This window comes from Trichosporon asahii (genome assembly GCF_000293215.1).
Source record: "Trichosporon asahii var. asahii CBS 2479 unplaced genomic scaffold scaffold00051, whole genome shotgun sequence".
Taxonomy (NCBI): Eukaryota; Fungi; Basidiomycota; class Tremellomycetes; order Trichosporonales; family Trichosporonaceae; genus Trichosporon; species Trichosporon asahii.
Genome location: NW_014040873.1, coordinates 1,149,921 through 1,173,276, shown reverse-complemented (window position 1 = coordinate 1,173,276; position 23,356 = coordinate 1,149,921). Strand labels below are relative to the sequence as shown.

The following is a 23,356-nucleotide window of genomic DNA, read 5'->3' as shown; positions in this document are numbered from 1 at the left end:
TACGCCTGCTTTGCTGCCTGCTCCTCGCTCTTAGCATCCTCATCTACACAAAAGAGAGCAAAGCCATGTTCCGCTCAGTGCTCGCCCCCCTCTCGCGTTCCGCGCGCACGTACGCCTCCCAGGCGACCGCCCTCGCCCCCGGTGCGGTCGAGGGCTTTGTCGGCGCCGTCGGCAACACCCCTCTTGTGAGTTTGCGCTTGTGTGGAGAGTTTTCGTTTTGGCTCTGGCGTCGCGTAAAGGCAACGTTATCGAGATGGCTGGTGGGACCCGGCAAAGCGACGCTGCCATCGTGATCGACATCGGTGACTCCCCATCGCAAGTGTCGCACCCAGCGTCACGGAACAGCCACACGGTCATGGCCGGGCGTAACTTTGAGGCACCTCGTTCGGACAGAAGCTGCTTCGAGTCTGCAGTGCTGTACTGTCGCGGCTGGCAGGTAGCTGCAGAGCGCTGCTCGCGCTCGCTTAATTGCTTGAAAACTCGCGAGCACTCCTTCTAGCTTCCACATCTCCACACGATGAACCCAAGCTGACCGCCAGCTTCACCTGAAGAAGGTCTCCGACGAGGTTGGCGCGAACATCTACGCCAAGGCCGAGTTCATGTCTCCCGGCGGTTCGATCAAGGACCGCGCCGCTCTCTTCCTCGTCAAGGACGCCGAGGAGAAGGGCCAGCTGAAGCCCGGCGGCACCGTCGTCGAGGGCACGGCGGGCAACACGGGTATCGGTCTGGCTCACGTCTGCCGTGCGCGCGGCTACAAGTGCGTCATCTACATGCCCGACACGCAGTCGCAGGAGAAGATCGACCTCCTGCGCATGCTCGGTGCCGACGTCCGCCCGGTCCCCGCCGTCGCCTTTGACAACGAGATGAACTACAACCACCAGGCGCGCCGTTACGCCGAGTCGCTCGACAACGCCGTGTGGACCAACCAGTTCGACAACACTGCCAACCGCGGCGCGCACATTGCTACCACGGGCCCCGAGATCTGGGAGCAGACGGGCGGAAACCTCGACGCCTTCATCTGCGCTACGGGCACGGGCGGTACGCTCGCCGGCATCACGCGGTACCTCGTTGAGAAGTCGGGCGGCAAGGTCGAGTCGTACCTCGCCGACCCGCCCGGATCGGTCCTCTTCAACCTTGTCGAGAACGGCAAGCTCGCTCGCGAGGGTAACGGCTCCATCACCGAGGGCATCGGACAGGGCCGCGTCACCGAGAACCTTAAGCCGGACCTCGAGCTGCTCTCGGGCGCTATCCACGTTCCCGATAGCGAGACTATCAAGATGGTCTACCGCCTGCTTGACGAGGAGGGACTGTACGTCGGTGCTTCGTCTGCGCTCAACGTCGTTGCCGCTCGCGAGCTCGCCCGCAAGAAGGGCCCCGGATCCACCGTCGTCTCCATCCTCTGCGACGGCGCGCACCGATACCAGGCCCGCCTCTTCTCCCGCGTCTGGCTTGAGAGCAAGGGCCTCATTGACGCCATCCCGGAGCACCTCCGCCACTACATCGTCCTCCCCTAGACGTTCTGCAGTGTGAGCGTCAACCGTAAAATTCTAGTAGTAGCAGCAGTATGGGTTCTTGCATGTATCTCCAGTTTGCATAGACGATGAAAGGTAGTGGGGTATCAACAATGCATTTCAGGACACAACCAAACAAAGTAGGAATTAAGAACTATGTAATTAGCGGGAAGACATCTATCCGAAGCGCTTCTTGAAGAAGCCCTTCTTCTTCTCCTTGACCTTGCCGTCCTTCGAGTCCTTGCTCGAGACGGACAGGTTGGTGTGGCTGCTAGCCGAGTGCGGGAGGCGGGGCTGCTGCAGGTGACCTCCGTGCTGCTGCTGGGGCACGGGCGGGGGCAGCGCGGGCGGGCCGACGAAGGGAACCCAGTGCCGCTCGTCCAAGATGGCCTGGTACGCTTGCGGCTCTCCAGGCTGTCGACGGTCGGATCGCCCGGGCGCGCCGGGGTACATCTTGGCCGCATTGGGAGGGTTGCCGCCGACACCGGAACGGCCGAGCGAGCGCAGGTCCTTCAGGAAGCTCTCCGGCGTGATGATGTGCGTGGACCCGATGTAGATGTCCTTGCCCAACGCCTCGCCGAGGATGTACGCCTGCCTGATCTCACTGTACGTCACTCCACCGGCAACGAAGATGATGTATCGTTGGCGGTGCTCGTTGGCTGCGTTGCGCGCAGAGGCCGCCTTGTGCCACGTCGGTCGGGCTGAGCGGAGCGACGTGCTGGGACTCGGCGCGGGCGGGCGGTCGTGCGAGGCGCGGAGCGACTGAGACAGCTCCGGCGGCGTCTCGCGCACGAACGGGAACAGGTGCTGGTCGAGTCGGTTCGAGTTCGCCTCCTCCAACATGATGCCGATGGCAGGCTTGTACCGCGACAGGTCGTACTCTTCGTCCTTGTTGCTGTACTTGTTCTTTATCCGCTGTCCGCGGTACGCATTCGCTCCCTTGATGACTCTAACACCAAGGTGGACGAGGTTGTTGATCATGTCCTGCTCGTTGATGTTGAGCCGGGCATGCTGATACAGTCTCCTTCGATCTTCGTCCGCGACTCCGTCACGGAACAGAATGTAGAGCGCGATGATGCGCACCTTGTCCAAGCTCGACATCTTTGGCTCGTCCAACAGCGGCACCATCTCCTCCACGATCGTCTTGGGTGCCTTGCCCTGTGGCGTGAAGCCGGTCGCGCAGCACTGCTCCACATTCGCGGCGAGGTTGAGCTTGTGCTGCTCAAAGATGCCCATGCACTCCTGCGCCATGTCAAGGTGGAGCGAGAACTGGTCGCGCTGCGTCTGGAACTGCGGCAGGTCCGCCAACATGTCCTTCAGGTCGTTGATCTGCACATTGTGCGCGTTGCCCGAGAACGCCGTGTGCTCCGACACAAACTTGCCAAAGTCGGTCATGAGCTTGTCGATTGCGTCTTTCATGTGCAAGTGCCGGACCGAACACCACACCTCGTCGTCCTCGTTCAGCACCGCCTCGCGCACCTCCTTGCCACCGACCGTATTCGTGAATGTGTACTTGTACGTCCGGCCTTCCTTGCCATCCTTGATCGGCAGCAGATCGTTGACCATCGCCTGGTACCAAAACTCGTGGAGGAAGGGCGCGCACGGGTCGACCGACCGGTCAACGACGAACAGTGTACCCCGTCCGCGATCGCTGTGCGCAGGGAAGTCGGGGTTCTGCTCAATGTAGTGGTCGAGGTCGTGCTGAATCCGCTGCGCGAGCACCTTGCTGAGCGAGTCACCCTGCGCCTCCTGAGCACGAGACGATCCCATCGCGGCGCGCCATCGCAACGACGAGCCCTGCTGCTGCTGCTCCGCCTGCTTCTGTTGCTGGTGCAGCCCCGTCGAACCGCCCTGCGCGAGCGGGCCCAACGGTGGGTGGTGCGTCGGCTGGTAGTAGCGAATGTAGGGGTTCTCGTTCAGCGTCGTGAGAACGTTGAGCATCTGAGCGCTTGTCAGTAGGGTCCATGGTCGTGCGCATCTCGCAACCCAGACTCACCGTTCGGCTGGCGACCGTCATGTCGTCGTGGAACGCTTCCATCGCAAAGTCCGCCGTCACCTGTCCTCCGAGCGCACCAAACATGCTGAAGAACGCCTGCGGCCACTGCATCGAGAACACTCGGTCCTCCGTCGCTGCCTGTCAGCACATTACGCATGTCACAAGACCTACCCCAGAAGTTGCAGTTAAGCTCAACGAACGCCCTCAGCTTATCCCGAGGAAGCGTATCCGTCAGGCGCTGCGCGAGCTTGTCGTCAATCGCTGCATTGTCAGCTCGATACTTTAGACGCAGCCACTCACCGTCGACAAAGTACAGGTGCGCCGACTTGTACGTGTCGCGTCCACTGGCAAAGTCGGCAATGATGCGCTCGACGTTCTGCGCCGTAGGCGTCAGGAGATAGATGGCGTCGACGCTCATCTTCTCGCGCGGCGACATGAGCGGCTCGACGCCCGTCACGTTCATCTGGAGAATCTCATAGTTGGTGAAGGCCGTGTCGAGGAGAGCTTGCGAGTGCTCGTCCGTAATCAGCGCCTTCCAGGTGCCAGGTGGGATCGAGTTGATCGCGCTCGCGAAGCCTGCGCATTGTCAGCTTGTGCAGGTGGAAGTGGTAGCTCGGAGTGGTGGTGGTGCGGAGTGGGTTCGGGAGGTCTAGGTGCGGTGTGATGGCGCACGGGGAGGACGGTGCGTCGTGCCAACACATGGTCGGCTGACGCCGATGGACTTCGAGCTGGTCGCTAGTAGGTGTACTCACGCTCCTTCAGCAAGGCCTTGAGCGGCATGGGGGCGGGTGCTCTTTGCCTTTGTGCTTGTCGGAGATGAAAGAATTACTTTGTGGTGATAAGTATGGTTGAGAGTGTCTGAGACCGGTGGAGGCTGAAGCTGAGCAGGTGCAGCTACGTGGTGTATGGTGCCGGGGTGGCCGGGAGTGGAGGCTGGCTGGCACGTCGTATGGTGGACCGTCTGCCAGGTGCCAGCCATGCCGTGACAATGACGCCACACCCTCAGGTCCACCGCTCAGGGTGAGACCATCCGGCCAAGCTCACTCAACCTAGAGCTCTAGCACTCTGCATAGCTGTCGCGCGCACTCGCTCGCACGACGGCGTCGCACCTGCCCGTCCTGTCGCGCGACACCGAGTGCGTGCCGCATAGCTGTCGCAGCACAGCAAAGTCCCGCCTTTTCTGGCACTCTGCAGGAGCAGCCTTTAATGCATTCTACGTTTACCTCTGATCACTTCGCAGCCTTCGCTCCTCGGGTCCGCAGCGCAGCCCTGTTCATTTGCATCCTACCGATGAATTGATTCAGATCGCCTAACCCGCTCAGGCCGGGCGCAATCATGTCTTCCAACCAGATCACCCCTCTATGACTCCGCGGGACGGTCTCTTGCTTCCTGCTGCTCCTGTTGCTGTTGCTGGAACCGCGCAAGACGCGCCTGGCGGATCTGCGCTGCTATGTTAGCTCTTCTCGCGGAAGCCGTAGCTTACCAGGTGTGAGCTCCTGGATAGGCTCTTCATCGTCTTCCTCAGTGACCGTGTCAGGCGGCGCATCCTGCAGCGCATCCTCAGACGGCTCCGCGGGGCGCCAGCGCTCGGTCGTGGTGCGTGATGACTCCGCCCTAGGCTCGGGAGCGCGCGTGGCGGAAGCCGACTTCTTCTCCGGAGCGGGCTGGGACTGCTTCTTGACCGGGGCTGGCTTCAGCGGCTTGAGCTCGGGCATCTCGAAACCCGGAGGAAGGTCCGCCATGCTGGCCTTGAGAGCCGCCTGCAGCGCCTCGTCCTCGTCATCATAGGAGCGGTTGTGGTACTTGATGTCAGTCGGCGCCTCTGCCGGGTAATCGAACGCGGTGGCGTCATGGTACAGGTCGTCGTCATCGTCGAGCTCCTCGTCCTCGACGTCGTGTGCCTGCTGGAGCCGATCCTGGGAAGTCAGTTTCCACCCACAAATGCGCAGCTCCGCACCTGCTCGAACTCGTCCTGGTGCTGTTCCTGCTCCTGTTTCCAGTCGAGTTTCTTTCCCTTATCCCTGCGCCTCGAGCGCGACGCGGAACCCGGAGTCTGAGACCCGCTTCCAGGCAGCAGGTCCTGCTCCTCGACGAACTCAGAGGTCGGATCCTGCTGCCTGCGCTGCCGACGACCGGAACCGGTTGAGTAGCTCGGCGCAGGCTCGTCCTCCATGGCACCAGCGTGGCGAGAAGCTGCGAGGAGTTTAGCGGAATCACTCCTTATAACTCACGTCCAGCCTGGGCTGACGGACCAGCATCGTCGACGACGGGCTTCTCAAGGCTTCCCGACATGCGGCCCCTGGCATGTCCCATCTCCTCGACCATGAGGTCGGCGCCGGACGAGGGGAAGTCAGCAACGCCACCGTCGCCCCATCCGGCCGCTTCTCCGGGGTCGATCTCCGCATTGTCGCCAGCCCCCGCGCCAGCCTTGCGGATAACGAAGACGGAGTATCCCTCCGCCTCGGCCTGCGCAAGCACGAGCTGAAGGTACGTTGGCGAGATCCACTCGGGCTGCGGAAGGAACGAGTTCAGGTTGTACCAGCGCGAGTTGAACTTGAAGCGGCGCAGTGTGAACCAGTGGTTCTGCAGGTTGAGAATGAAGCCAGCTTGGTCCCTGTGTGTCAGTTGTGACTGCCCTCGTAGCTGCGACGTTGCGACGCCGATCGGATCAGCGGGTGAGAACAACTCACTCAGGATGGTCCTGGTACTGGCGCATGGCCTCCCCGCGCCAGCGCACGAGGGTCAGATCCCAGACCTGGAGCGCTTTCTCAAGCACGGAAATGGAGAAAAAACCAGTGTCATCAAAGTTGTACGACTTGGCGTCTGGCTGTCTGTGTCGGGCCGCGTGTTCCGCCTGGTCCAGCCTGTACTGTCAGCTTCCTCACGTGCGGACGAGCTCACTTGGACGCCAGCTCCGCAAGGTCGATCTCGGTGTACACCGGTTGCTGGAGGAGGTTGTTCAAGCAGTGTTGGGCGCCTGCGTGTCAGCTCGAACGTGCCTTCCCTCCATCCTTCCCTCGCGTCGACGCGTCATCAGCGAAAGCGAGGACGAAACTCACACAGCTGCGACCCCGGCTCCTGCTTCTCGTGGTAGATGTCTGAATGTCAGCTAGGCAGAGGCTCTTTGTCAGTTGTACTCACACTTGACCAGGTCCATGATGGCCCGGGCTGATTGATGGATGGAAAGCTGGACTCGCCGAGTGAGTGAAAGTGAACAACGACGACCTCCACCGGCACTCACAGGGGTGGACGTCATAGGCTTTCATGACATTCCTCAGACCGCGCCAATTTGCCACCGCTCCTAATCACCCATTAGGCTCAGACGATTAGACGGGCCTTTGATCACGTTTGGGCTCACTTCTAATGAGGCGTGCACCACTGACAGTGGCAGGCAGATCACCGACAAGAATGGCGACCACCGCTCGGATACGACCAGGATCACTCGGGTGCTGAACAACAGGCTCTGTCAGGCTTCTGGGGCTACTTCTGGGTCATTGGATGCGGAAGTAGGTGGTGTAAGAACTGTTCGTAGTCGACCGCGCGACGACACTCTTTGGTGTCAGTACACATGTTCTGTGCTACAGAGCGTGCGAAAGCCGCTGCGACCCATGAGCAGCCCGGTGTGGCATTCTAGGCCTGGGACACCATTCGGCAGCGTTCTCCGAGTGGTAACCTGTCACGCGGAGTAGGAGCTGATGACGTGGGAGTGAGCAGATAAGTCATGGGACTTGCCAGCTCACTGGTTGAGAAGATTGAACCACTACAACAGCATTTCTGCAGCTCTGCAGCATACCCTGTCTCGCAGGAAACGTGAAAGAAAGCAAACGCGAAGACTGCAGTTCCCATTTGCAGTCACCATCACAGTGCAGGTGCCGTTGGCGATGGCAGTTAGAACCCGTCTCCCTCCTCAACAGTGCCCGTATTCCACGCGGAATCCCAACCATGACATTCTGTCCTTGCACAAGCTCGCCCTTCTACCTGGAGCGTCGTCTCAGCCACATCCACAATATTCCTGCTCCTCCATGAAGAGATACATGCAGAGCTGCGCACTGCGCAAGAACATCACATGCTCATCTTATATGCCACACCCGCCGGCGCCGACATGTCCATCTGCCATGGAGCAGTAGCATTCGAAAACCTCTTGGCGTCCATTTCGAATAGAAACATCACAGGAACCGAACTGTCTCCCTTCCAACCTGGACATCTGACCTAGCCTGACGTTCTCGTTCCTCGATCGTGTGATCATGCAAACCGTACTTTGGAATGTGACGCTGGCATCTGTGCTCGACCGGGACGGAATGTGATCTTGCCCAATTCCGGCGCACCGGCGCCACACACCCCAGGCGGATTCAGTGCCTGACGTTGAGGTATCAGCTTATCTCGTCCCCTCCCTTGTCCGTGCGCGTATCGAGCCCCTCACTCGGAACCGCATGCAACCGGAGGGGCAGCGCCTAGCGCTCGCCTATCTGATACGCGCACCCCCCTCTTTCCACGACAATCGCTGGATAAGCGAGCACACCTCGATTCAACGAGGGATACTGATGCAGACGATAGCGACCGGAGAGGACGAGGAGCTCGCCCCCCGCTGATGGTAATGCTGACGGGAGCGCTCGCCCCCGGCTCTCCCGGTTCGACCCAGTCGCCGACGGTGTAATTCATGCGCAATGGCTCGCGCTCGGACTCGCCCGATCTGCAGGGCGACCTGGACAATGGTGGCGTTGACGCCCCTTGCGTAGTTTGTCTTGTGTCCTGGGCCGTGTCACTGCGCCAATGCATGCGCGCATGCGCCATATTGGTCATGAAGCCGGGTATGGTTTTAGATCTATGCTCCGCACCCCATGCCCCGTGCTCGATGCTCAACGAGGTCAGTGATGAAGATGTGCTGCAACGTTCGTGCTTCGCTCAGATGTGTGCGTAATGGACAAAATACATGAACTAATGACCTACAAATGCTCGTTGATTTTTTGATTTTCGCAGCTCGGCACCGCTCGCCCACCTATGCGGACGGGGTTCAGACTACGACATGATAGGATGGAGAGTGTTCACTAGAAACACCAGATTAGAGGATGGGGCCGGCGTTCTTGACCTCGGCAGAGACGTCGGCCTCGTACTTCTGGAAGGCCTTGTTGAACATGCCACCGAGCTTCTCGACCTCGGCCTTGAAGGCGGCCTTGTCGGACCAGGCCTTGGCGGGGTCGAGGATCTCGGAGGGAACACCGGGGATCGCCTTGGGGATGGAGAGGTTGAAGACGGGGAACTTCTCGTACTCGGCCTTGGCGAGCGAACCATCGTGGATGGCGTCGACAATAGCACGGGTGTACTTGAGGGGGCAGCGGCGGCCAGTGCCGAACTTGCCGCCAGTCCATCCGGTGTTGATGAGCCAGCAGTCGACCTTGTTCTTGTCCATGCGCTCGGCAAGCATCTTCGCGTAGCGGCCGGGGTGGAGGATGATGAAGGGCTGGCCGTAGCAGGTCGAGAAGGTGGGCGAGGGCTCAACAATGCCGTCCTCGGTACCGGGGGTCTTCGAGGTGTAACCAGCAATGAAGTGGTACTGAGCCTGCTCAGACGAGAGACGCGAGACGGGGGGAAGGACACCGAAAGCGTCGCAGGTGAGCATGATGATGTTCGAAGGCTGGCGGTTGGCAATGCAAGGAATCTTGGCGTTGGGGATGTACTCGATGGGGTAGGCGCAACGAGTGTTCTCGGTGATCGAGACGTCGTCGTAGTCGGGAACGCGGTCGGCGGGGTTGTAGACAACGTTCTCGAGGATGGAACCGAAGCGGATGGCGTTGTAGATCTCGGGCTCCTTCTCGGCAGAGAGGTTGATGCACTTGGCGTAGCATCCACCCTCAATGTTGAAGACACCAGTGTCGGACCAGACGTGCTCGTCGTCACCGATCAGGAGACGGTTGGCGTCAGCCGAAAGGGTGGTCTTTCCGGTTCCGGAGAGACCGAAGAAGAGGGAGACGTCGCCGGACTCGCCGTCGGCAGACTTGGCCTGGTTGGCCGAGGAGTGGAGGGAGAGCTGGCCGAACTTGACGGGCTGGAGGTAGTGCATGACGGAGAAGATACCCTTCTTCATCTCACCGGCGTACTCGGTACCGAGGATGACCATCTCCATGCGCTTGAAGTTGACCTCGACGGAGGTGGTGGAGGTCATTCCGGTGGTGAAACGGTTGGCAGGGAACTGGCCAGCGTTATAGATGATGAAGTCGGGCTCTCCGAAGTCGGCGAGCTCCTGGGCGGTGGGACGGATAAGCATGTTGTGCATGAAGAGAGCGTGGTAGGCGCGCGAGGCGATGACGCGGACCTTGATGCGGTACTTGGGGTCCCAGCCGGCGAAACCGTCGAAGACGTAGACGTTCTCACGGGTGTTGAGGTAGTCGATGGCACGCTCACGGTTGATCTCGAAGGTGTGCTCGTCGAGGGCAATGTTGACAGGGCCCCACCAGATGTCGTCCTTGGAGGTCTCCTCGTAGACGATACGCTTGTCCTTGGGCGAACGGCCGGTCTTCTTGCCGGAGAAGTTGATCAGAGCTCCGGACGAGGAGATGACGGCACCCTCGTTGACGATGGCATCCTCGTAAAGGGCAGCGACGGGGGCGTTGCGCTGAGAGGGGCGTCAGCAATGAGATCTCGGAGTAGAAGGGCGATGGACGTCATGGGTCACGTGCCACTGCGGTCGCACGCTCGGCAGACCAAGCGGCCAGCGGCGGTGAGAGCGATGGGCCGCACTCGTTGGGACAACTCACCTTGATGTGGATGCGGTCAAGGTCGAAACCGGCCTGAGAGAAGTACTTGAGCTCCTTGCCGAGGAGCTCGTTGTTGTGGGCGTTGGCCTGCTGAACCATGATGAACGAGGAAGAAGGGGGGAGGTAGAGTGGGGAGGAGGGAAGATGGGAGAGAGAGGGGAAGGGGTGCAGAGAGACCTGGCTATAAATAAGGAGTCAGCACTCGGGCAGTCGGGGCTCGGTGGTGGGAGATGGAAGTAGGTGCGGGTGAGAGGTCGGGAGTGAGGTCTGGTGATTTCGAATCTGGGAGTGGGAGGCGGTTGCCGAGAGAAGGAGTGCCGAAGGGGGGAGGAACGGATAGGAACCGTGGAGTTTAATGAGCCTGCATTTGCTCCGACCAGCCAGGAGTGGCCCAGTGGCCCAGGTGATCACACGCTCAGGTGCAGCCATGCTCAGGTTTCTCCAGATTTCTCCAGCCTCGCGTCCTCTGTCGGCTACGCTGGCCCGCACCCCTCCGCACCGGGCTACCGATGACGGCTGATGCGGGTGATGCGGGGCGTACCCAGGGACTACGCTCGGCCTGCCCAATCAACCGGCCAGGTTGTCACCTCCACCGTCTGGGACCCCTTGTCCTCCGTCACTTGTCCCTCGCCATCTCATTCCACACTGGCACACGCGCCGCCACCGTAGAGAGGGGACTGTCACTCACCTGTTAAGCAGCGAGTGAGGTGTAGGTCAAAGCAATTATGATGCAGAGTCGCTCTTCCTCGCCATTCTCCTCGAGGTCTTATGTACCCAGCAGCACAATCTGAGATCATCCCCAAGCCAGCGACGAGCCGTGAGCCGCGACCCGCTTGGCCGCTTGCCGTCCGGAGCATCTCTGGCCGGATCCCGTACATTGCACTACAACTGCTACGGTGGGCCTCGGAAGAATCCGGAACTCGCCTCACCTGTGCCCATAGCTGGGTGATCTGGGTGAGGCTCGATGCATCTCCCGCCGGCAAGTGACTGTGGAGGCCCGTCCCGTGCAGCTCTCGCGCACTGGGCCGAACAAGGCCGATGCGGCAAGAGCCAGCGGCCATCTCCCGAAAACGCCGACCAAGCTCTCCTCATCCAATCATATGCCCTCCTTTCGGCATCCGTTCCTGCGGCCTGCCAAGGCATGCGGCCTCCAGTCCGTGCCTACAGAGCCCAGCCCAGCGATAGGCGTGGGAAGCCGCTAGGCACGACGCTGCACGAAGCCCGGCGCCGATCGCATTTTCGAATCCTGTATCCATTATCGAATTCTAATCCCCTCGGCCCCCCGAAGAATAGTCGCACGCTGGACGTCATTAGAAACCGCGGTGAAACTCTGATGCCAACGCTGCTGATGCGCATCCCGATTTCTTCCGAGATCGCCCAGGTAGACGCTCGAGCATGCGTGAAGCGCGGGCTGTGGTTCTCGGGCAGGGTCTGTCTCGCAGGGCTGGGCCCGCCGCGGCACCGCCTAAACCAAGCCTCAAGCTGCCTGATCATGCGCGAGAAAAAAAGTTCAACGCGTGCGCGCCGCCGGACTCCTGGCCTCCACCCGCCTCCTCCGTCTTTGCCTGCTCGGCACACGACCACGAGCCGCCCGTCTGCCCTGTGGCTGTCCACATGCACACCACCCCTCGCATCATTGGTCCCAGCATGGCCTGGCTCTCCGTGATCGCGCACAGCTGCTCAGGCCTGTTCGGCCATTCTGCCTCCAGCCCGCCGAGCCGCGAGCCGATGCGCCGAGCCCGCCAGCCCGCTGGCCCGCTGGACGGGCCGCACCCAAGCCCGCATGTCCGCAAGCTCGGCGTGTCTTCCCTGACCACGACCGCACGTCGGAGTATCCGGAGCATGCCAGCAACAGGAATGCTAGGGGAGCTGCGGCATATGCACGCTCAGTTCGAAATCACGCAGCCCAGAGAGCCAGGTGGGTGCTCGGAGGCGCGGAGGCTTTGGCAATCAAAGCTCGCAATCTGACCTCGAGGACACGAAAGGTCAGATCAGTATCAGTAGCCCCCAGGGGCCAATCGGACCGGACCGATCGCAAGCGGGGGGGCTCGCCTATCAGTGAGCTTTTCCGCGACTACGGCTAGGTCTAAGGGTTGCTAGCATGCTATATCGAGCTTCTGATTTCGATTTCTGGATAATTTGGCAGCAGCCTAGCGATTCTTCGAGTCCACGATATAGCAAGTGCGTGCGCGAATATCGAACAGACTAGTTGCGCGGTTTTGCTTCGCGCTTCCGTTGGTTGCGCATGGCAATGCACTCCACCTTAACAGATACCACGCACTGGAGGGATCAAGGGGACCGAGACAAGGTATGCATGATAGGCGCCAGGTGCTCCGGGCTCCTGGAGGTACGCGCTCACCGGCCTGATAGCGAGGCTGCCGCCGGAATCTGAAACCCAGCCTACGCTCGGTCTCTTGCCTGTCCAGGCCCGAGTAATGAGGCTCTCCGTCAAAGCTCAGGCATGCACTCACGCCACATTACTCTGCATGCTCTGTGCGCCGTCATTGCGCCCGCTGTGTCCGTTTCTGGCCAGGCCAAGACCGACCCGTGCTCCGTGCTCATCGATGAGAGACGATAAGTGACCAGGCATGGCGTACCTGATAACGAAATCACTCACGCTGAGCACGAGGCAGATACAGGGCCAGGGGCAGAGGGGTATGCAGGAGACACTCACCCCCTTCAGCCTGGCACTGGCTCCAGCCTTTCGCCCCATACTCCAAGGATCCACGGCCAACGTATCGCGGTACAATCAAGATACCATACCCCCAGTGCCCCAGCGCAGACATGCACGGGGGCACGGAAACCGGCACCTCCAATTCCACATTCAAACTTCGCGGGGCTGCGCGGGGGGACGGGGGCTCGGTAATCTGCTCGCCGTGGACGGAAGGCACGGACGCATGTCTACGCCAATCACCCCTTGACTGGGGATGCCTTCGTTTTTCCGAGGTCGATCCCTACCCTCGCTCCGCCCGACCGACCGATCAGACCGATCAGCCCGATTAACTGCTGCCGTGCCGACTTCCGTCTCGGTGCCGAGGCTTGCCGACCCATGCCTTGCATGTGGTGGGCGCTGGTCGGTGACTGCCCTCGTTCGCTGCTTGAAGAGGGGTCCTCTGTGGCAAATCTAGTGTACAAGAATGCATAGTGCTATAGGGGTTGACGCCGGAGCAGGGCAAGGCTACACCTGCCCCGCGGCTGCGAACATGTTCTCAACAGCCCGCCCAACCTCGCCAAGAGAGGGGTGCTCGTGCTGACCCTCCTGCTCGACGCCCATGTCCATATCGGGCGTGTGTTGGTGCTGCGCGATCTGATGCTCGATATCGTGTTGTTGCTCGATATGCTCGATCTGCTGCTGCTGCTGCGCCTCGTCCATGAGGGCGCCCATCTCGTTCTTGCGCTTGCGTTTCCCATTATCGTACCCGACGCTTGCGCGCGACGCAGCCTTGCGCTTCTTAACGCTCTTGCCGTCGCCCCAGAGCTCGTGTGGGCGCAGGATGCCGAATTTCGCGTGATACAGCCCGCAGGCGTTGCACACCTTCAGATCCTCGCCGTGGAAGGTAAGCTTGCGCCACACACTCGTGTGTGTACGTCCGCACACCTCGCAGCTGCCTGGCGGGCCGCGGCGAAGGCGGGACAGAATGCTCGATTCTTGCGGAACTTCTTCGGGCTGCGCGGAGAGAGCGTGCTCCATCGTAGCAGGCTGGGTCGGCGTCACGGATGCGTCGTGGGGTGACGGCGGGAGGAAGGCGGCGAACGACGAGCTGTCGAGCGGGAGCTGCGTGTCGCGACCTCCATCGGCGGCTTGCGTCAGATGCGACAGCAGGTAGTCGTCATGCGCGGTTGCCTGCGTGTTGTCCACGGCGCTGCTGGGCCCGGCCTCGTCAATACGAATCTCGTTCGCAAGCCGGCTGCGACCCCGAGAGAACGATCTGCCTGCCCGGCCACTCGACGTGCCGGATCCGTCGCCAGAGCCGTCCGTCGATCCACCTGGCGATTGTAACGGTGAAGAGTACATCAGCGAGTAGACGTACTTCGCCGGCAGGGCCGCCTGCTTCGGAGGACGGCCGCGCTTTCTTCGCGCCGTAGCCGGAGAAGCGAACGGAGTCATAAGTGGGCCAGCATGGAAGTCGCCCTGCACGTCAGCTTACAGCGTTCGACGATGTATCTCGTATCACTCACCCCTGGAGCATTCATCCTTGTAGTAACATGTGCTCGCAAGCCGCGGAGAAGCCCGGCAATCTGATCGCGCTCGCGTTCGTCACCGTTCATCTCGAGACCCCTCAGCTCGGACACTAGACCTTCCACCTTCTGCTCATCCTCGTCATGTGCGTTGCGCATCCGTGCTATGACTTCCCGCAGTACGACCGCTTCGGATTCTGCGTTGGCCATCTCCGTCTTGATCTCCTCAGATCGGTTGAGAAGCGCGGCATTGTCAGCCTCCAAGAGCTCCTTCGGGATCGTCGCAGAGAGGGGGATCGACTCGTCGTTGGCTCCTTCCTCATAGACCGGCTGGCCGCGTGCGCGGGTCAGTTCGCGCTCCACTCGTGCGATTGCTGCCTTAGTCTTGGCAATGTCATCACGCAGCAGCTTCTCCATCTCGGCGTTGATCGCCACGGCAACGGCCGAGGCACTGCTGGTGGCGAGGGCGGGCAACGTCGGGCCATAAACTGAGCCGCCTCGGGATGGCTTCCTTCACTGAGCGCATCGCCGGCAGGGGTATGTCCCTGGGACGTCTGGTCGTTGTTACCGTCTCCTTCTTGTCCCGCAGCCACAGCTGCAAGCTCGCCCAAGCGTCCACTGACATCCACCTCGTCCTTGAACAAACTCTCGACACCGCGCATCCAGTTTTGCTCGGACTCCGGGTCGAGCGTCGCAGTGAGCTCATCAATATTGCTCCCCGAGCTGGACAAGAGCGCCGCGAGCAGATTGCCCTGTTGGTTGTGTGTGTCGGCTGCGTTGATTGCTGCGGCTGTGGCAGCCTCCACATCCGCCACAGTGGTAGCTGTTTGGTCTCCGGTCGGCAGATTGTGGTCGGCGCCGCCCTCCTCGCGCCCCTCCAGACGTTCGATCTCCTCCTTCAGCTTGAGGTTTTCATCGCCCAATGCCTGAACGGCCATCTCAAGTGCAATGATCTTCTCGTGCTGGCGGTTGCGGGATCGCTCGGCTGCCAGGCGGTTCGCTTCACGCCGCCGCGCATCCGCCGATGAACCGGCAGACGCTGCCGCGCTCTTGCGCTTCCCACGCGGAGCTGGGGTAGGTGCTGCTTGAACCGGCTGTTCGGCTGCTTCCGGAACCACTTGCACTTGTTGCTGCTCCGTGGCTTGGTTCTCCAGCACGGAATTAGCTGCTGCCAATGTCAGCGCAACTTTTAGGAGAGCACTCGGCTTAGCTCACCAAGCACATCGGACAGCGTCGCATCCAGACTAGGATCCATTTTGATCTGATCACTTGCGGGCAAGAGCGGTAAACAGAGTCGGTTCTCGCCCCGATCGCGCTCTAGGGGTGGATGGATGTGTGTTGGTCGTTTAGGGGGTTGTAGGTGGAGCGATGTCCTGACGACGGCAGACCTCTCGGAAAAGCGTATCGGTCTGGGAACGCCAAACCTGTACCATCCACTGGTTTCAGGTCCGTTTTGCTTGTGCTGGCGACGGCGCGTCGCTCGCGATGGTGACGGCTAGGGATGGGTAGACGGTGGTCACCGTTGATGTCAACAACAATATCGGAGAATGACTTGTCATTGACTTCGCCTTGTCAAAGCACTCTGAACATGGGTCTGCGGGGTTAACGCAAACTGCAGGTCACGTGCCTTTTAATCCCGGTTTGCACGCCTACCGCTTTGTTGTTATGACAGCATTCAGCTCTCCGTCGCGTCGCAGCCAACTCTCCATTGTCGCATCTGGCAACTGCCCAACTATATCCACCGCCATCATCGCGTAAAACGGGCCAGAACACTTGCCGCCCCGACACGTCCTACGCTGCAACGAAATTCCACCATGGCCAACGCAAGCTTGGCTAAACTGTGAGTAACCGTCCTCTGCCTGGCCCTGACTGACGCCTCAGGAAGGTTGCCGAGCTCAAGGAGCTTGCTGCTAAGCATGGACTCTCACAGAGTGGACTGAAGAACGATTTGGTTGAACGATTGGCCGCCGCGGGTGTCAGCCCTGGTGGTCAGACCGAGGCCGAAGAACTCGTGGACGTTCCAGATGCAGCGCCTGCGGCCGCAGCCCCTGCACCTGCACCTGTGCCAGTCCCAGCGACTCAGCCCACTCAAGCTCCCGCCCCTGCAGCTGAGGCTCCTAAAGCACCTGAGTCCACGCCATCAGCACCACCTACTGCTGGTGCTGCTGCTCCGTCGGCACCTGCTGCTAGTTCCGCTGCAGAGATCAAGTCGGCTGAGACTGCCCCGGCTGAAGTAAGGCTACTTCTGCAGGCCATTCGCTAACGAGCAGTCGACGTCCGACGAGATCCCCGACGACGAGCTCACCGAGGAACAGAAAAAGCAAAAGGCTCGCGCAGCTCGCTTCGGCATCCCCTTCAAGGTCACCAAACCTAAGCCTGCAGCTGCGCCTGCGGCCTCACCTGCCGCGAAACCAGAACAGCCCAAGAAGGAGAAGCCTGCTGCCATCGACAAAGCGCCACTCGGAGAGTCTGCGGAGGTTTTGGCCCGCCGAGCAGCCAAGTTCGGCCCCGTCAAGAAGGCTGAGCCCGCGTCCGCCGCCCCTGCCGCCCCTGCTGCTGTCCCTGTCGAGAAAAAGGAGGAGCTTACTCCGTAAGCGCTCCTCTAAAGTGACCTTGCTAACATGTCAGTGAGCAAGCTGAGAAGATTCGCGTTGAGGAGGAGAAGAAGAGAAAACGTGCGGAGAAGTTCGGCACCGCGAAGCCCGCCGAGCCTGCCGAGGCACCGGTAAGCTGATCGGCAGAGCTATAAGCTAACGAGCAGGATGCTAAGAAGGCCAAGGCCTAAGTGAGTACCATTAGAAGGAGGTGATTTCTTGTACCGAACGGTTGTTCAAGTGCAGCGAGGGCTGCGATCGAATGCAGTCAGCTGTTGTTAAGTTGTTGCCATCTTGGTGCTTCCGATGCATCTATCGCACACATTTGTTGCTCTGGTCCGGACTGGCTTAAACAAGGGCGGTGCCGGCGGTGACGATGGGTGACCCTGCTTGCGTTTCGATCTATTTCCAGAATGAAATGAGTCCCACCGGGAAGCTCCGCGCCGGCTTCGTTCGTTGACTCTGGTGGCAAGAGATCGTTCCAAGTCGGTGACATGGGACGTGACAAGATGCTGTCAGCGGCCGGTATCGCTTCAACGTAGATGCAAAATCACGGCCAGAATAGAGAGCACGCTCGCGCTCTCAGCTAAGCACATGAGCACACACACGACGCGGGGTGACTTGGTGACTCCCTACTGTGCCAGGCACATTCCGCGCAGGGCGACAGGGTCTGGTGGGCGTCCTTAGCCAGGGTGATACGATTGGTTATGGGTGGGGGTAACGATGTCTAATGACCTCATTTCAGCCACGGAAAAGGCCATTAGGCCCCGCCTCTGGTCACTTGAGCTAAGATCCCCGTCCCTCCTTGCCGCTTGCTCACCGTCCGGCAACGGTTCGCAGCTTAACAACCGTTCGGTCTTGACATCTACCCATCACCACCACCATGCACCTCGCCACACTCCTTACACTCCCCCTGTTGGCGGCCGCTATCCCCGCTCCCCAGGCGCCGGCTGGCGACGCCCAGGCTGTTTTCGGCATCGAGAACAACAACAACGCCGTGTCGTCCGACCTCAACATCGACCTGAACGAGCTGCGCCTCGTCAAGTTCTCCGAGGATGAGCCTCCCAAGTACGCATCGACGGTCCCTCTGCCGTGCAGCACGTAGAGTACTGACTCACAACAGGTGGATCACCGAGCTCGAGAAGATTGAGGCTCGCGCTCGTGGCCGCAAGTTCATGGACATGTTAGTGGTCAACCACCGCCTCAGGCACTGATAAGCCCAGCACCGACACTCCCACCCTCGGCCTGACCTCTTTCCTCAACGAGGACAAGTACGGTGAGTATACAGCTGCAGGAATAGTGGCAGAAGTGGCTGCGCAGAATGCACGCTAATCGGTGGCAGAGTACCCGAAGCCGGGCAAGTACAAGAAGGACATCAAGGCTCTCTACAAGAACCTTTCCGAGGACCACATGAAGCAATTCCTGTCCAAGTTCACCAGCTTCCGCACTCGCTACTACAAGTCTCAGACTGGAAAGGAGTCGCAGAAGTTCCTCCTGTCGACTATTAAGGAGATCGCCAGGGACGAGAAGGAAATCGACATTTCCGAGTTCGAACACCCGTGGGGACAGAACTCCATCATCGTCCGCTTCCCTCACACCGGCAAGAAGGATGCTCCTCGCGTCGTCGTCGGTTCACATCTCGATTCAACTAATATGTGGCCCTTCCTCCCTGCACCAGGTGCTGATGACGACGGTTCTGGGACGACTTCATCGCTGGAGGCGTTCCGCGCGCTCGTCCACGGCAACTTCACTCCTTCCGGTCCCGTGGAGTTCCACTGGTACTCCGCTGAGGAGGGTGGTCTTCTGGGCTCGCAGGCTGTTGCTAAGTCCTACGAGGACAAGGGAGTCAAGGTCAAGGCCATGCTTCAGATGGACATGACTGGTGAGAACAGCGAAATGTGGTAGACGCGTAGCTGACATCAGCCTGGGTCAAGACTGGCACTGAGGAGCACGTGGGCCTGGTTCACGACTTTGTCTCTGCCTCTCTTACCAAGTTTGTCTGGAAGACTGCTGAGACTTACCGTGAGTTGACCAAAGCTCTACAATGTAACTGATGAGCAGTCGACATCGGCGTCCGCGAGACCAAGTGTGGCTACGCCTGTTCCGACCACGCTTCGTTCACCAAGGCAGGCTACCCCTCTGCCTTTGCCATTGAGTCCGAGTTTGACCTGACCAACCACAACATCCACTCGACGTCGGACACGATCGACCACCCCGAGTTCTCGTTCAGCCACATGAAGGAGTTCTCCAAGCTCGCCATCGCCTTCGCTTACGAGCTCGGCGCCTGAGCCCGCTTGTCTCGACTTGTGATGTGACTTTCTCTTGTGTCAAAGGCATCTTCGTGGAGATACCCCTGCAGCGGCCTCCCAGCCAGTATTAGACAGTTCATAGTTATTCCCAACCACAATCGTTTCAAGCCTACCCAGAAGAGGTGCTGCTTTAGCATATGTTTCTAAATGTTATCTGAAGAATATATAAGAAGACACCAAAGTGCCACAGGCGTGCGCAGCTCTCACACATCTATTTCTGCAGCCTCAAAGCAATAGCTCTGCATTGCGCTGCGCTGATAGCCTCATAGAGTACACTACAAATGGGGGACAGGCTGCGTCTGGCAGGCCGCCTTCTAGCTGCTGCAGAGGTACCATTCTACATTGATACATCGGTCAAGCCGTTCTAGTCGTTATCTCCAGCATGTTATTCTATAAAGACATGCTGTCTTTCTACTCTCTCAAACCGGGCGGAGGCGTCTCGGCATGTCCGAGGCCACTGTGCCTTCCGCGGACACCGGCGGTTGGTGATGGCTCGCTGATAGTCAGCTACATGTGACAAGTGCTCAGCTCACTGTGGGAGGCCAGCTGGGATGCACTCAGCTGCGAGCGCGGTCCGCGTTGACAGCGATGAAGTGGTACGCGACGATGAGGACCATGGCGGCGACGCCGAGGCCGTTCGAGAGGTCGGTGAGGGCTCCGTCCGAGATCATCTGAGGTTAGCTAATCAATACATCTTCAAAACAGCCGCACGGGATGCTTCAGTACGCCATGCAACAGTGGGTCACACCGTTGCCGGAGCCCTGCATTGCAAATGTGCGGAAGTCACTTACCTCGATGTCGTTGTATATGTTGGAGGAAGTGACGCGCCGGATCGTTGACATGAGGGCGGCACAGCGTGGAGGTCGATTGCCGCGTTGAGTGGCGGGACCAAATAAGCCGGCTTCGCTGTCGTCACTGCCCGGTCTCCTCCACTACTTCGGTTCACGGCGCGCTTGTGACTTGTTCTGAGCTTCAGATCCAGTTTTATTCTCCAACCGCCCAGCAAACTTTCCAACGCTAAGCGCATCTCCATCGCCAATTCTTCTTGAGGATCTCACCGCCCGACCGTCGTTTGTGAGAATTCCCACAGCCTGACGCGCTCGATCAGCTCTACCGACTCAGACAGTGACCCGCATCGTCGAATCTCGACCATGAGCTTGACCTCGATTAGCGCACGCCTGACCTCGGCGCAGAGTGCGCTTCTGGAGCGTTCCCGTGTAATTTCGCTGGGAATGACACCGTCCGCGTCGAGCACGCACAGCTTGATGCGCACGCTGAGGAACGTGAAGGGGGACCTGGACAAGGTGCCCGAGTCCGAGGACGGAGACGAGCTGCGCGAGCTCGAGACGCGGTACGATCGCATCATCGACATGCTCGCTGCCGACGATGAGGGGAGGGAACGCGCCAAGGACCTCAGGCGAGAACGGAGGCGGTGAGTTTGGACTGACGGCCACGGCGTAGTGGCTTTCCCCACTCCGCCCCCACCCGTGCTCGCTGGGAACGGAGAAGGGACTGGAGGAAGGACAAGGGAAGACATCAACCCTCCTCCTCAAGCTCCAGTATTCCTAGAAAAGCTGACAACAGTGAGCCCAGTCCCCCGCCTGTCGCTTCGCCGCAGTATGGCAATTCGCGCTCGCCGTCGCCGACTTCGAAGCCTATCAAGCCGTTCAGGGACGACCCGTCTGACGATGAGGGCGAGCCGGAGCAGTCGCATCACGAGATCCTACAGCAGCAACAGGACATGATGGATGGTGAGTGTTTGGGCAGAGAACTGCGTCATCGAGCTACGGACTATCGTTGGAAGATCCTGCGGAGGCTGCGGCGGATGGATGTGGAGAGCGAGGGATAGGTTGGGGAGTGGCAACGGCTTGACAACATGCAGCGACGCCAGCTGCCTTTTGCTGGTTTATCTTCTCTGTTCGCCTTCCATCGGATGGAGGAAGACATTTTGCTGCTGTTTGTTTGGGAGGCAAGATCGTCGGTGTATCTGACACAGCGATCGACAGTGCCTGGGCGGAGTGGCTGAGTCGACGAACTAGGGCAGGGACAACCACCCAGACTGCCTTCCCCCATCACATTGTCACTCTGCTCGGGGAGCAGCTGCTTATGGGCGATTGCCGCACGGCAGAGCTGCTGCCGATCTGGAGTTTGAGCAGCGATGCTCCAGCAGAGTTCGATCTGCCCCAATACTGCCTCTGCGTTGCACGGGTTTATAGCCCTTCTGATCGCTCCCAGTACTCGCTAAGAGATGATTGAGATGGTCGGCTTGTGTTGAGCATAGCCCTTCGAGGCGCAGGGGAGTCTGAAGTCGTAAAGTCTGCGGTGATTCTGGAAGCTGGTTCCTCACTTGCTCTTGTCTCGTTCTCTAGCTGGCCAGGCGATGCGAAGGTGATTAGCTAACAACTCAGACCAAGACGAGCGACTCAACCTGCTCTCGCATTCCATCAACCGCCAGAACCACCTCTCCTTACAAATCGGTGACGAGCTAGACGTCCAGGCCGAGCTTCTTGAATCCACAGATGCGGCCATGGACAACACTGCCAACCGCCTCAACCGCGCCAGGCGGAGATTGGACCATGTCGCCGACAACGCCAAGCAACACGGTGAGTCGTAATCACTGAGGCAGTAGCGTCGTCGTGAAGGGCTGTCGTGTGCTGCGAGTCGTTCCCTCCCCCTTGCTCGCCATCGCCGAGCGAGCCGTTCCTGTGTACCTGGGAAATTCGAAAGAGGAACGTCGGCGGTCAGCTGCCATGATTTTTACGTGGTGGGCAGAGCGGTCAGGCTCTTTCGGGACTGGGCATCTGTACCTGCTCGTCATCTTGTTCCTTGTCTCCGCGCTGTTAATGGAGGGCGAGGCGAGCGCTGAAGCGCGCGCTGCGACAAAAGTCTGCTGAGCGACTTGCCACCCGCGCTATCGTCGCTGGCAGTGGTGTCGCGTCTCCCAAACCCCGGTTTTGTTCTTTAGGCAACGAGTGGTGCCATAACATCCTGCTGGGGGCCCAGATGAGCTCAATAGGGCGCGCCTGGGATTGGTCGCTCTAACGAAATCGTTTCTTCTTCCCAAGCACGCCTGGAAGGGCGGGCGCCCCAGCATCCCCCTGATCCTTCCTGTTCTCAGTGATCTCCTCTCCTTGAGCGGTTCTCATCACTTTGGCACGGCCCTTCTTGTGCTCTTATCGTCAATGCGAGCGGCGAAAAGGGCAGGAACTCGCCTTCATTGTCTCTCGATTATCTGCAACGTCACATGTTGCGTTCAGCAGGGCCGTCCCCGCCCTCATTACCGTTCTATTTCGCTTTCATTGCCATCTTTCTTTACTACTTCTCCGAGACAGCTCCAGCCTCAGTCTTGCTCATCACATTAGCTGGAGAGGGACCGTCGGCCAATGAGCAATCCGTCACCATATGTGACGTGCGTAGTGGTGGGGTGAGCGTCATCTTGTTCGGCTGCCGTTGTTTCCGGGATCATGGCCATTACTCGGGCGGTGATTCTCAGACTCTTTCAGTCATTTGCTGGAATTCCCGCTGCTGATTGGAAACGCACTCGTTGCGATTGCCTTCAGAAGGACATATTTACCTCGGGGATCTCAGTAATCCCTTCCTTTTCGTCGCGAGTCCCATCGGAAATCTGAGTAACTGCTGGGTGTCGAACGATGACATCGTGCTCGGGAAGGCGTCGAGTAACCACACTGTCTCCCCACTGCACTCGCCCGGCGAGCGGCTAAGGTGGCAGCTCTAGCACTTAATTTTTTGAACGTCCGGGGAGGATGGCGAAGTTAGTGCTCGCGACCGCTTCGGCCTGCTGTGAGCGGAGCGTCCGTGATACTTGTTGAAGTGTCGGAAGCGGAGCGGATCGTGGGCCAGTTACCCGACGTTGGCTCTGCGTGAGCTGGCCGCCGCAGATACTCGCCTATCCTCGTTCGAGCTCTGAAGACGCAAGCCCTTCTGTCCCGCCCTACTTGCCTCATGTCGGAAGATATCAGCCTCGCTGACGAACAGGGAGCACGATTACGATCGT

General features: G+C 59.7%; 7 protein-coding genes across 7 annotated transcripts; 4 read left to right on the top strand and 3 right to left on the bottom strand.

The window, feature by feature from the left end:
• Nucleotides 1-65: 65 nt before the first annotated feature.
• Nucleotides 66-1,514, top strand: A1Q1_02833 (cysteine synthase; the record flags this gene model as incomplete). Its single annotated transcript, XM_014324062.1, has 2 exons — nt 66-185; nt 540-1,514. The coding sequence occupies 2 exons, from the start codon at nt 66-68 to the stop codon at nt 1,512-1,514; spliced, it is 1,095 nt and encodes a 364-aa protein (XP_014179537.1).
• Nucleotides 1,515-1,688: 174 nt separating this feature from the next.
• Nucleotides 1,689-6,664, bottom strand: A1Q1_02832 (uncharacterized protein; the record flags this gene model as incomplete). Its single annotated transcript, XM_014324061.1, has 10 exons — nt 1,689-3,452; nt 3,508-3,641; nt 3,808-4,083; nt 4,991-5,411; nt 5,465-5,700; nt 5,760-6,121; nt 6,198-6,371; nt 6,409-6,484; nt 6,567-6,605; nt 6,649-6,664. 10 exons carry the CDS (start codon nt 6,662-6,664, stop codon nt 1,689-1,691), a joined length of 3,498 nt encoding a protein of 1,165 aa, XP_014179536.1.
• A 1,902-nt stretch (nt 6,665-8,566) lies between these two features.
• Nucleotides 8,567-10,358, bottom strand: A1Q1_02831 (phosphoenolpyruvate carboxykinase; the record flags this gene model as incomplete). Its single annotated transcript, XM_014324060.1, has 2 exons — nt 8,567-10,117; nt 10,260-10,358. 2 exons carry the CDS (start codon nt 10,356-10,358, stop codon nt 8,567-8,569), a joined length of 1,650 nt encoding a protein of 549 aa, XP_014179535.1.
• A 3,079-nt stretch (nt 10,359-13,437) lies between these two features.
• A1Q1_02830 (uncharacterized protein) lies at nt 13,438-15,693 on the bottom strand (the record flags this gene model as incomplete). The annotated part of the gene is made up of 4 exons (XM_014324059.1): nt 13,438-14,391; nt 14,439-14,926; nt 15,007-15,603; nt 15,654-15,693. 4 exons carry the CDS (start codon nt 15,691-15,693, stop codon nt 13,438-13,440), a joined length of 2,079 nt encoding a protein of 692 aa, XP_014179534.1.
• Nucleotides 15,694-16,252: 559 nt separating this feature from the next.
• A1Q1_02829 (uncharacterized protein) lies at nt 16,253-17,223 on the top strand (the record flags this gene model as incomplete). Its single annotated transcript, XM_014324058.1, has 5 exons — nt 16,253-16,278; nt 16,320-16,671; nt 16,709-17,028; nt 17,067-17,163; nt 17,212-17,223. 5 exons carry the CDS (start codon nt 16,253-16,255, stop codon nt 17,221-17,223), a joined length of 807 nt encoding a protein of 268 aa, XP_014179533.1.
• Nucleotides 17,224-17,915: 692 nt separating this feature from the next.
• On the top strand, nt 17,916-19,320 carry A1Q1_02828 (peptidase; the record flags this gene model as incomplete). Its single annotated transcript, XM_014324057.1, has 6 exons — nt 17,916-18,100; nt 18,156-18,215; nt 18,256-18,308; nt 18,375-18,914; nt 18,956-19,054; nt 19,094-19,320. The coding sequence occupies 6 exons, from the start codon at nt 17,916-17,918 to the stop codon at nt 19,318-19,320; spliced, it is 1,164 nt and encodes a 387-aa protein (XP_014179532.1).
• A 1,172-nt stretch (nt 19,321-20,492) lies between these two features.
• Nucleotides 20,493-22,235, top strand: A1Q1_02827 (uncharacterized protein; the record flags this gene model as incomplete). Its single annotated transcript, XM_014324056.1, has 4 exons — nt 20,493-20,773; nt 20,935-21,092; nt 21,750-21,944; nt 22,003-22,235. 4 exons carry the CDS (start codon nt 20,493-20,495, stop codon nt 22,233-22,235), a joined length of 867 nt encoding a protein of 288 aa, XP_014179531.1.
• Between the last annotated feature and the right edge of the window lie 1,121 nt (nt 22,236-23,356).